This window comes from Anabrus simplex, chromosome 8 (assembly GCF_040414725.1).
Source record: "Anabrus simplex isolate iqAnaSimp1 chromosome 8, ASM4041472v1, whole genome shotgun sequence".
Taxonomy (NCBI): domain Eukaryota; kingdom Metazoa; phylum Arthropoda; class Insecta; order Orthoptera; family Tettigoniidae; genus Anabrus; species Anabrus simplex.
Window position 1 is genome coordinate 243,194,821 of NC_090272.1, and position 12,775 is coordinate 243,207,595.

A 12,775-nucleotide genomic window follows, 5' to 3' on the forward strand; every position below is an offset into this window, starting at 1 on the left:
AGTCTTTTTTATTGGCATGTTAAGAGTATTTTTTAACGTTAAGAATTTCATATTTAGATTCCGTATTGAATCAAGATTTACATCAAAGAAAGGACGATAAGTTCCACCTTTTCAATACTATACATTGTGTGAACGTTTTAAATTTTTGTTAAAACATACTTTATGCGGAATAACACATGACTAAATGTTTGTTCACTTTTTCAATGTGTCAAACATGGCTACATGCCTTCAAAAATGAACCGGCCGGTCATCAGTTAAAATATTATAGACTTAAGGCAATAATCACACTCTACTACAATTTTACATAACAAGAACAGAATTTCTTTCAACAAGTTAATCCTTTTTAATTAGAAATATTAAGGTGTACACCTATAGAAATACGACTATTTTATCTTACTAACCTTCAATTTATATATGTAAATATTATTTTAGCCATATCATGTATATAACTACTATTGTAATCTTAACATAAGAGTCATGATCAATGCAACTTGTCTTTATATAATTGTCCTTGGCTGATGATGACAGAGAATCTGTCGAAAAATTGTGATGTTTTAACAAAAATGTAAAACTTTCACACAATATATAGTATTGAAAAGGTGGAACTTTGATGTAAATGTTATAGAGTATCCAATACGGGTGAAAAATGAAATTCATAAGTTATTAGTAAGGAATGTAAAGAAGGGGTAGTTTATATGTTTAAATCTTTAGTGACACCGGTATTGCAAAAATCAGGTGATTTGTTCTTCTCCTTTTCTTCATGGGGCCTCTAAAAATTAGTTCCTAATTAGCGTCAACCTCCAAGATCTTTTGCTACCCTGTTTTTCCTTCTTTCCCATTTAGATATACCTGCTCCCTTCACAGAGCTGCAGGTTGTCTTGGATTTTCTCTCTCTCTTCACTTGGTAGTCCTAGAGTGGACAGCCTGATTCTACCCAGCGCCTCACATTCGAAAAGTATGTGTTCACCTGATTCCTCTGCTTCATTGCATTTCCTAGATATGTTGTTTCTTATAACTCCTACATATGTTGTTTCTTATAATTCGAATTCTATGTTCGTATTTTTTTCAGATGGCAGTGTCCTGTCAACAGTCCTACTACCCATCTTATGTATTCTCTGCTGAGTTTCAACAGTTCTTTAGAATGCTTCTAGTTTGGTCCTTTCATCAGTTCCTTTGGAAGCCTGCATCCTGGAGTATTTTTCCAGTTTTCCATTTGTTTCTTTTGTACCCATTTTCCTATGTAGTATCGGGCTTGTCCATAGGAAATCCCGCATACAAGTTCTGGGCCTACAAAATGTGTTTCTGGCCAGTTTATCTGCCTTTTCATTTCTTTCTATACCTGCTTGCCCTGGTATCCATGTTATTTTGACAATGTACTTTGAGAGCTTCAGGAGAAATGAGTGGCAATACCAGACAATTCTGGATATTATCCGGACTGCCTCTAGTGCCTTAATGGCCGCTTGGTTGTCCGTAAAAATGAAAATGTTCTTATTCCTATAGTTCATTTTCAGATTTTCTTCAAGACATGTTGTGATAGCTATCACTTTCACTTGAAAGACTGGAGTGTGTTTGCCCAGGCTCACCTGGATTGATCTCTCAGGTCTTATGAGTCATATGGGAGGTATGTAGAGCTTATGGTTATTTCTCTGGGACCTTCCCAATTTCCAAGTTTTATCTTGGCTGCCACAAAGTCCTTTGAACAATGTTCCTGCAGCAGAAGGCATTTTAGTTTTCCGCTCACAAGTAAACATGTTCTAGGCATATTCAATGTAGTATCGTACATTAGCTTACCTCTAGATTCCGCCAGTCCTGCTACTCTGCCCTTAAGTACCCATGGCCCTTGTATAAGAGCCACATCGATAGCCTCGGACTTGAACTTCCTGGCAAAATTAGCTACAGATAATTTTTTATGTTGTAGGTTGGCCTGTAGAACTTTCATTACCATATTTGCCATTGCTGGGTTTTGTTTTTCCCTTAATTACTTGAAATTTGTTCTGCCCAAGTCCAAGCTTGGCCTTAAGGCCTCTCTTCTTGAGCTCTTCAAAATCTTTCTTTAAGGGCCAAAACAATTGTCCTTCCTGTGTCATCAGTAGTTGTTGCGTTCAGCACTCTCCACTCTTTTGTCGGAAGTTTCATGTCATGCTGATGTATCCTGACAAGCACATCATCAACCTTCATCTTGTCAAATGGAGGATGAAACTTGATGACCTTTGTAGTATTCAGCACCTCCTTGGCTTCTGCCACCTCCAAGTTCTCCATTTTCCAAGGGTTGCAATTGGCCACTGTCTGTTCCAGCCAGCTTTTAGTTTCTGGATTTGCACAGATCAGTACCATTGCTCCACTTTCCAGCCTTGGAGACTCAAGGAAGCCTGGAAGGCATCCGTCCGACAGCGGTTTCATTTGCGCTATCAGAGCAGTTGAAAGTTCCCTCACGTCTTCCTCCTTCAGTTTCCTGTCTGGAAAGGTTTTATTTATTATTGCTACCTTGATTGAAGTTAGTCTTTCCAAAAAGGACATGACCGTCTCTTCTTTCTGTTTCTTGGCGGGCGGTTTTGTAGCCGAACTTGAATGCGTACTATCTCTCGACCTTGGCCTTTTGGGCGTTGTCGGAGGGGTAGCCTCTTACCGATCCCGTCAAAGTTCCAGCTGCTATTTTGGTTTCCTTTCTAGCAGGTGATTTGTTAATTATTTTATTGTAAAATTTGTAGAGTTTATTAAAAAAGTGTCTATATTGAGATAATTTGTATGTAGGGTTATTCTTGAAACTGATGATTGGTCTAATAGGCATACAGTTTTTATGAATTTTAAGGAGTAGCTCTGGCTGTGGAGAGTCTTGGGTTCATGATAAATAACTTAGAATGTTCTTGGACATTTGAGAAAAGTAGAATTTTTTTAGAATTTCTTTTAAGTTTTCCTGATTTTAGTGGTGTCTTTTTTCTATTAGAAAACTATCATTGTTAAAAAATGTTTTGGTTTTCCGATGTGTTTGACAAGTGGTTGCAAGTGTTTGTATTGTTTGTCTCCAAGAGCTGAAACATATCCATTTTTTTTTTTTTTTTTTTTTTTTTTAAGCAAGAAAGGTTATCAAGGAAACACTCTCCGAAACAATAGCCAAGATAAAGTTTGTGGGTGAATTTAGTCACAAATTCAAATAACCGGGGATAAACTCTTTTCATTACTTTTGAATTGTGCTCTTGAAAAGGTGGCCGTGAATGGGAAGAGAAGCAGAAAAGCAGGTGCAGCATCTCACCATTTGGGACTAAAGATTAACCGTCTTACTAATAAAAAGTCCTTATACAGTTGTTTAACTCTTGTTTAGTTAAACAGTGAATAAACCCTGTATAAGCGTTTTACATTTTTCTTACTAATAAACGAGGTATACGCATTGTATTACTATACAGCACGTATACACTCGTTCCTGTAGTTCACTGACGTATTTTGCACGTTCACCGCCTTTATGATCGCTTCTGCTGGTTATCTACGAGCAAAACTTTCCGGAAAGTCGCACAGTAGCACGGCATATCGAAAAGGCAGTTGCAACACTAAGCGAGACAGCTGGAAATTGGCTTATACTGATATCAACATTTCTTCAGCTTGCTTGTGTAATGAACGCCAAAAAAAAGAAATGGAAAGGCTTAAGAAAAGATCAATAGCTCCTAACTGGGATAGTACGTTTTTTTTTGCTAGTTGCTTTACGTCGCACCGACACAGATAGGTCTTATGGCGACGATGGGACAGGGAAGGGCTAGGAGTGGGAAGGAAGCGGCCGTGGCCTTATAATTAACACGTTCAGTACCTGCTTCTGAGCGGGACACTTGAATGCCTGGACCGGCCATTTTCATGCCCGGCCCTCTAGACGTGCATCACTTAATACAATTTACAATTACTCCTAAACTATAAATGTTAGAAAAATACTTTGTGCTTACCTGTAGTAAATATTTAAGGTGTGATATCTGGTGTGACAGGTTTCAAAATACGTCTAATTTTATACAGCCTATCTGTATTTTCGGCATAACGATTACTGTCACCGAAGTGAAGAAATGAAAGAATATGAAGGAAGCGTATTCGGAACATTGTTTTAGAAAATATCGTAGTATGAATAACAGGGTCTTCGGTCCAGTACATTTTTATATCAGGATTTTGGACTAATCGGTTTCCACGATTGCATGATCGAATTCATTGTGAAATGCCGGGGCGCCGCACTTATCACTTGACTCGCGTATCGATTGGTCTGCTCACACACATACTGATAAAATTCGTCATTCATGAAAATACGTACGGTAACTCAAAATATCCTGTTTATTTTCTATTTGAACGTTTATATCTGAATTCTCTGTAAATTGTGGAACGGGTGGACAATAACTAGAATGATATGTATCATGCACTTCACTTTTCTCTATAGGCCTATAGGATTCGGGAATCGCAATTTCCTCGTCACTCTCACTTTCACTATCTGAGTCTATTTCAGGAATAAGTTCATCACCAGAATAATCATTGTGAACAATATCTATTTAATCTTCCTTAAGAAACTTTGTATTATAAGACATTATACTACACTCGGTAAGGACGACACGCACTGCACTGGAATCTCAAGTACCGTCTTGACGCGCGAGGAAGTTGAGATTTTCCAGTTAATACTGCTGAGATAAATATGAGCCCACTCAACGCGAGGGTTATCTCAACAAGGTCAACCAACTTCCTGCTACAACCAGTAACGCTGACTAAGGTGAAAGAATGCATATATGACGAATATAAACAGCATTGCTTCGCGCGGAACATTAAACGTCTTACGCCGTCCACGGCCCGCAGCATAGAAGCAAGCTTGAACGTCTTACGCCGTCCACGGTCCGCAATGAGTTAAGGAACAGCCCCAGCATTTGCTTGGTGTGAAAATGGGAAACCACGGAAAACCATTTTCAGGGCTGCCGACAGTGGGGTTCGAACCTACTATCTCCCGAATACTAGATACTGGCCGCACTTAAGCGACTGCAGCTATCGAGCTCGGTACGGAAAACACAAGCAATTGTAATTGAATCGGCGAGTTGAAAAGGGTACACATTCCAAAATCGTTACTTTTCAGGAGAAAGGAAAACCTGTTTTGAAGCTAAACGAAAGGTTTGATCAAAAAGTTTCTATTAGGCATTTATACATCATATTTCTGCGTATTCAACTACAAAGTATGGAAATCATATTACGTATGGTTTTCAAGTTATGCCATTTTTTATCTCGAGGAATATGTCCCATTTTATAGGTACGGTACCAGTACTTAATTTTGAGAAAGATCTTTGTAGGGGCAGATAATGTATAATAAACTCGCAATTTCAAAAGTCTATTAAGCAGTAATACATTATTACACAAACATACGCCCAACCATAATTTCTTTTATAACTTAATTATTCATAGTCATTCCATGAGACAGCTGGAAATTGACTTATATTGATACGGTATCAACATTTCTTCAGCTTGCTTGTGTAATGAACGCCAAAAAAGAAATGGAAAAGCTAAGATCAAAAGCTCCTAACTAGGGTAGTACGGAAAACGTAAGCAATTGTAATTGAATCGGCGAGTTGAAAAGGGTACACATTCCAAAATCCTTACTCTTCAGGAGAAAGGAAAAACTGTTTTGTAGCTTAAAAGAAAGGTTTGATCAAAAAAGTTTCTATTAGGCATTTATACATCATATTTCTGGGTATTCAACTACAAAGTATGGAAATCATATTACGTATGGTTTTCAAGTTATGCCATTTTTTATCTCGAGGAATATGTCCCATTTTATAGGTACGGTACCAGTACTTAATTTTGAGAAAGATCTTTGTAGGGGCAGATAATGTATAATAAACTCGCAATATGAAAAGTCTATTAAGCAGTAACACATTATTACACAAAAATACGCCCAACCATAATTTATTTTATAGTTATTCACAAATCCATTCTTTCAATGTTAAATGGATAAGTTGAATATTTCACCTCGATCATATTACTGTAGACAATACATACCACGAAAATAAACTGCTCACTCGTTTCTTTTTCCGCTACTCGCTGCTATACAACGCTTATACAAGGGTCCTGGTCTGTATAAGCAATCCAATGAATAACTATAACAGATGTATACACAGGAGGCTTATACACGGTTTATTAGTAACAAATTTCACATAAACGGTGTATAAACCTTGTATAAAAGTTACACACCGTTTATTAGTAAGACGGTAATCGTATTAAAATTGACTGTCTAGCCTTTGTTGATAATATGGCACTAATTGCCAAAAAATAACTTGCTATACTAAAAGAACAAGCATATATTGTACTAGCCAAAACCTGTCAAGACTCGACGGTCATTGGGGGTAAATATTTATTGAAGGATTTCCTTTTATACGACATTCATGTTATGCCTGTTATCAGTAGAAATGCTACTGCTCATATTGTGAGTACAGAATGATTTGTGTACTCGGAAATGTAATGATAATAATAATAATAATAATAATAATAATAATACTTTCTTTTTTAGAAATGCCATTTGGTCAGACTCCAGTCCTGGAGGTCGACGGGAAGATGATTAACCAGTCCACTGCTATAAGCCGCTACTTGGCAAAACAGGTTGGTCTGGCTGGAAGTGACGATTGGGAGGCTCTGCAGATTGATGCTATAGTTGACACGATCACAGATTTTAGACTGAGTGAGTTTTACAATACATTTTGTTTTGTTTCAAAGGAAGACAGTTGTATATTTCCAGATATATTGAATTTTGTACTTGTGCCAAGCATTGCTGCTGGTGTGCAGACTGCTTTAATGGCATCATTTCAGGAAATTTGCAAGCTGATGCTTGGGATTAAAAGATCACCACCACTGCCAATATTTAACTTTAAAAAATATATCAGATTTAAGCTTTCTCATCAAAAATATTGAAATATTGCTCCATTATAATTGAAATATCTAACATACCAGGGCTTAAGAGTACGTCATGTTATATTGGGTCCTCATAGCAAAAGTGATTGATTCAATTTTCAACAGTTAACAGAAGAAAATAAATGAGTAAAAAATGAAAATCAATCGATTTGCTGAAATATGTTCTCTTCATTTCATACCCTCTACAATGAATACTGTCTTTTTTTTTTAAACTTCAAACTTCTATCTTGAAATCTTGCTCATTTTTACTTATACTCCAGCTGTGACGTGAAAGATATATTACAATTCATACATCAGATATGCATTTTCTTAATATACTATTATGCTTTTCAGCTTTCAGTTGTTCAGTCTTCAGGCATCTGTAAATTATGAAAGTGCCTCCACAATCCTCTATTTGAAATTAGCTGTGTGCCCTCATTAAGTTTCACATCTCTTGATCTTAAATCTTTAAAAACTGTGAACCCATTGTCTCCTTGGTCTTCCTCCCTTTCTCTGCAGGGTCAAGTCCGTTATTTTCCTATGTAACCTCTTCTCCATTCACCTCACATGGCCACCTTCAATTTGGTTTGTAGGATATTTATTTATTGATTTATCTTTTTATAACTCTAAGGGTTGCTTGCATAAAAATTGCTTACTGTGGTTCACTTCTGATCGACGTTCAGAAATGAACTTAGTTTTATTTTCTATTGGCGTTGTATAACTCTAAACTTTGATCGTGTGAACTAGGTTTAGTCCTGATCTGAGATCGCAGAAAGATCACAGCACCAAGCAGGAGTGAAATGTGGGAGCAGTGTAATTATATTGCATTGATTGTCGGTCCTCTATATTCTTTGATCCATTAACTCTTAGTTTTGCCTAGAGATTTTATTTATTCTTTGCACAATTGTGCGCATTCCCAGTAATAACAATAATCTTTTATCTTCTTACATCTCGATTACATACTGTTGCATAAATGGAAGCAGTGATGAATGGTGCACAGCAAAGTTTGAAAAAGAAGTGAGAAAAATGTTAATCAATCTTGTTCTCAAACATAAAACAATAATTGAGAATAAGAAAACTGATAGCCTCACGACCAGAAGGAAAGACAGTGCTTGGAAAGAAATTGCTGCTGAATTTAATTCCAGGAATTTAATTTCAAGAGATTGGAAGTGTCTTAAATTGTGTTACAAAAATACAAAGAAACAAGTAGAGAAAGCAATAATGTTAATGACAAAGTTCAGTTGTACAAAATGGGAGGGGGTAAGTATGTGTCTCCTTCCTTGGATGGAAAACCCCTCCCTTGCGGGTGGGGGCGGTTAAGTAAGACCCACGGTATCACCTGCCTGTCGTAAGAGGCAACACTAAAAGGGGCCTCAGGAGGGTTTGCGAACATGGTGTCCTGGCATTGCTTCCACTTACTTGTGCCAGGCTCCTCGCTTTCATCTATCCTATCTGACCTCCTGTTGTCAACCCTTGTTCTTTTCCGACCCCGCTGGTGTCAGAGCATTCGAGGCCGAGGGAGTCTTTATGTTCACGAACTTCGTGGCCTTTGCCCTTCTTTGGCCGATAACCTTCATTCTTCTAGGTGTCAGACCTCTTCCGTTTTTCCTCTCTGATTGGTGTTTAATAGAGGATGGTTCCCTAGATGTACTTCCCCTTAAAAAAAGTAATCAGCACCACCAGCTGGGATGAAAGCGGGCAGAAATTATTCATGGCGCTTAATCTTCAGTTTCTTCCAATTGTATGTGAGCTGTATGATTATGTAGACTTCCATTCACAAGCCGTTAATGATGTAAGGGATGCGGAAGACGTGACTTCAGCTTCAGGAATAATTTACATGGCCAGTGAGAACGAGAAGAGTTCTGATCATTGCCTGACAAGAGGTGACTGGAGTGCTTGGAAAAGGAACGTGTTAAAAAAATGAAGATTCTGAATTTTGAACTAGAAATTGAAAGAAGCTCAAAACTGAGAAAATTGTTACTTAATGAAGTAATAAAATTTTACCTGAAAGTGTTATTAATTAGTGATGACTAGAGATGGGAATTTGCCTATTTTATTCCTGTGCTCAGAAACGTAGGCTTTTGAGATATAAATCCGTTTTAGGGTCCTTTAAGCTAGATTTCGTTAGTTTTATTGTGCTTCATCATCATTTCCCTTTATCCAGCTGTAGCCGGATAGGGGCAAATATGGCTCCTCTCCACTTTCTTCGGTCTTTCCACCCCTCCTCCTCCAACACTGTGTCCCAGTCCAGGTTTCTTTCTATAATGCTGCGTTGGATGGTATCCTTCCATCTCAATCGTGATCGTCCACGGCCTCTCCTTCCTTGGATTTTCATTTGCATCACCTTTTTTGGCATTCTTTCGTCGCTCATTCTCTTTATGTGCCCATACCATCTTAGTCGGCTCTTCTCTATTCTATCATTCATTTTTTCCACTCCAATTTCTTCCCGGATTTTCTCATTCCTTATTTTGTCTCTTCTACTCTTCTGTATCATACTCCTCAAGAATTTCATTCCGGCTGCCTGTATCGACTCTCATCTTTCTTTGTCATTGTCCAAGTTTTTGCTCCGTAAGTTATTGTGCTTATAAATGCCTATTTCAGGGGTTTGTGTCTATTTGGAGTATAACTGCCTATTTGATGCCTTTATAATCTACTTTGAAGAAGCCAATTTTCTTCCAGTGCATTATATTGTAACTGATGTGCTCGGCAGAATTATTTTTTCATGTCTCAAGATCTGTTTATCCCACGAACAAAAATGGGAATTCTCGGAAGTCACCAGAAATAGTTCTTGGGAAATTTTCATCAGGAGAAACAAGGAACAATTTGACCTTGAAGCCTTCAACCTCTCCAAACTTCTAAGACATATAACCAATCAACTTCGAACTACGTTGCACAACCCACATCCCTTATACCTCCTTCTTGATGTGAACTGTTGTATGCGTACGCTTTATCTTCAGAACGTGTTGTGATTTATTGTGAAGAAGAAGTGTGAACGTTAAAATAAGAAAAGTTTACACCCCCTTTCCAATACTTATCTTTCCTTATATTTAGGATATAAACATTACAACAGGCGTTGTAAGATGGACATGTTTCGCTTAACTGTCGTAAGCATCATCAGCCGAAATAAATCTTAGCCTAAAGTTAGGTCAGGGCCCCGAACCTAGTGTCCTTAAAATATATGGCACCTTAAGATTCAACGTTTACAATATAGAAAATCAAATAGACGTAAAACTAGTGTGAAAAAACATTGAATGTTCATCATGGCTAAGAGAAAAAACATACTCTCGTGTTGAACAGAGGTTTAAAAACAAGAAGTATAATACATAGCTGGTAGTGAAATATAGGATATTATTATTACCAGTCAGTCAATTAGAATATTCCTACATAAAACAAGTGTGAAAACATAAGTATGTACATCATGGCTAAGTGAAAAACACGCAATCGTGTTGCCAGAGGTTAAAAACCTAAGGTACAACATAGAGCTGGTAGTGTAATAATCAAGTATTGGAGAGGTGGTGTAAACTTTTCTTCTTATTGTAACGTTCATAATTTGATGTCCAGATTAATTACTTGTAAGAAGAAGTGTGTCTGTGGCAATGACCAAAGAAAAATCACCGGGCGAGTTGGCTCTGAGCTTGCATCCGGGAGATAGTGGGTTCAAGCTCCACTGCTGACAGCCCTCGATATGATTTTCCGTGGTTTCCCATTTTCACACCATGAAAATGCTGGGGCTGTACCTTAAGGCCACGGTCGCTTCCTTTCTGCTCCTAGGCCTTTCCCATTCTATTGTCACCATAAGACCTGTCTGTGTTGGCGTGACGTAAAAAATTGTAATTGCAAATAAAAATCGACGAAGTCCTATTGGCTTAAGTGGTGGATCATAGGGGATCCCAATTTCGCTACGGATGGAAAGGTAGTTTTCTGCGAAGCTTGCTGTAAGGAGGTAGGTTCGTTTGTTCCTTTTATCTTTATTGTGACAGAACTACGATCACATTTCATTGTAGCACGTATGGGCCTATTAATTTACGTATTGTGGAAAGTTTTGTTGTAATGCTGTATTAGTCGTGAACTTTCAGTAACTTATATTGCTAAAATGTAAATAATCATTTGATTACTGAACGAGGAGTTACAACGCCAGTGGTCTCTTGTCACAAAGTGGATGAAATTTAAAAATCGGTATTTTGAACTGTAATTCATTTCTTGTGAAAATAGAGATTTACAACTGAAATATTTCTTTCTTTCTTTCTTTCTTTCGTAGTCTCTTTACCCTCCAGGATAGGTTTTTCCCCTCAGACTCGGCGAAGGTTCCCACCTCTACCGTCTCAAGGGCAGTGTCCTGGAGCGTGATACTTTGGGTCGGGGATAAAATTGGGGAGGAGGACTAGTACCTCGCCCAAACAGCCTCACATTCTGTACTGAACAAGGGCCTTGTGAAGGCATGGGGAGGTTGGAAGTGACAGGCAAAGAAGAGGGAAGGAAGTGGCCGCGTCCTTAAGTTAGGTACCATCCCGGCATTTTCCTGGAGGAGAAGTGGGGAAACCATGGAAAATCACTTCGAGGATGGCTGAAGTGGGAATCAAACCTACCTCTACTCAGTTGACCTCCCAGGGTTGAGTGGACCCCGTTCCAGCCCTCGTGCCACTTTTCAAATTTCGTGGCAGAGTCGGGGAATCGAATCTGGTCCTCCTTGAATAGCAGCTAATCACGCTAACTACTACACCAAAGAAGCGGACTACAACCGAAATGTAATTTTTTAAAATCGTAACTTTCACCAGCGCTATGTGTAGATTCTAATGAATTCTATTACGCTTTCGGTAAGTCTTCGCGAAACACAGGTTGAAGATCCAATGTGATGCAGCTAGGACAGTGTCACAGATGCTAGACATACAAGATGGCACAGCTTGGACGATGTCACAGTGTGTTTTACAAGGCTGCGGAGACTATCCTTACAAGACGAGGCTAGTGAAAAGACTGTTTGTCAGGATTGGTGAGGTCCAGTTAGTAACTGTTGTCCTGGGCGGGAAGGTGGGTGGCGGCAAGCAAAGAAGGTCTGGGGGGCGTGAGCTCTAGCATCCCCTCTAGTAGAGTCTTGCTAAATTGTGACAGAAAGCAATGTTATGGGCGCATGACACGACAATTTCAAATCAAGCGGTTTTCTAATTTTTCTGCGAGGGTGCCAGCCTTGTGGGCACCCATGATGCAGGATCTATTGTAGGCAACAGAAAATAGTCTTCATGACAGCTGACCCAGCTGACCACAGCCAGCAAATTGCAACATAAAATTTTCACAAATCTGAGATTTATAGTGCCCCTGTTTTAATTCTTCTATATTCGTAAGAATACTGCTAGGGGCAGCTTGGTGAGTCCCTGGCAAGCATATAGGAAGGATCTCTTCTCTACCCTGGTCAGGTATCGTGAACTCTACAGGAAACTGCCAGATTATAACTGAACATTTTTGAGGACATATTTCCATGTAAATGACGAATTCTCTTGTTCCTACTTTAAAGTGTTGTACTTTTAGAAACATCACCTTTAATGGTCTTTTTCTTTTTTATGAAACAAATGCGTGTTTATACTAAGCATTATTGCCAACTAGCCCAGCTGTAGAAATTTAAGATATAGGAACATAGTAATTTAAGTCAATTTTATAATTTTTCAGATCAAATGTGAAAAGATACCTTATGGATCAACATAGAAATACTGCGATGCATTTGACACGAGTACAGAAAGCTGTGTCAACACAGCTTTTCTACCAGTCCACTGTGAACAGCGACCAAGAACATTTTTCGATAGACCTGTGCACTGCAATGGTGGGAGCTAATACCCCCCTTCATAAACTGGAGCATCTTCAAAATTCAACAGAGTTGGAGAAGAGTGGCTTTCTCATGGTGGAG

The 12,775-nt window shown here is 38.5% G+C and overlaps 1 protein-coding gene across 3 annotated transcripts in view; it reads left to right on the plus strand.

Annotated features, from left to right (window-relative positions):
• LOC136879052 (glutathione S-transferase) overlaps positions 1-12,775 on the plus strand; it is a 72,634-nt gene that overhangs the window by 23,821 nt on the left and 36,038 nt on the right. For all 3 annotated transcript variants that reach the window (XM_068228938.1, XM_068228937.1, XM_067152790.1), the window contains exon 3: positions 6,506-6,673. In XM_068228938.1, coding sequence (XP_068085039.1) covers positions 6,506-6,673 — 168 coding nt within the window. The remainder of the gene's footprint in view (positions 1-6,505; positions 6,674-12,775) is intronic.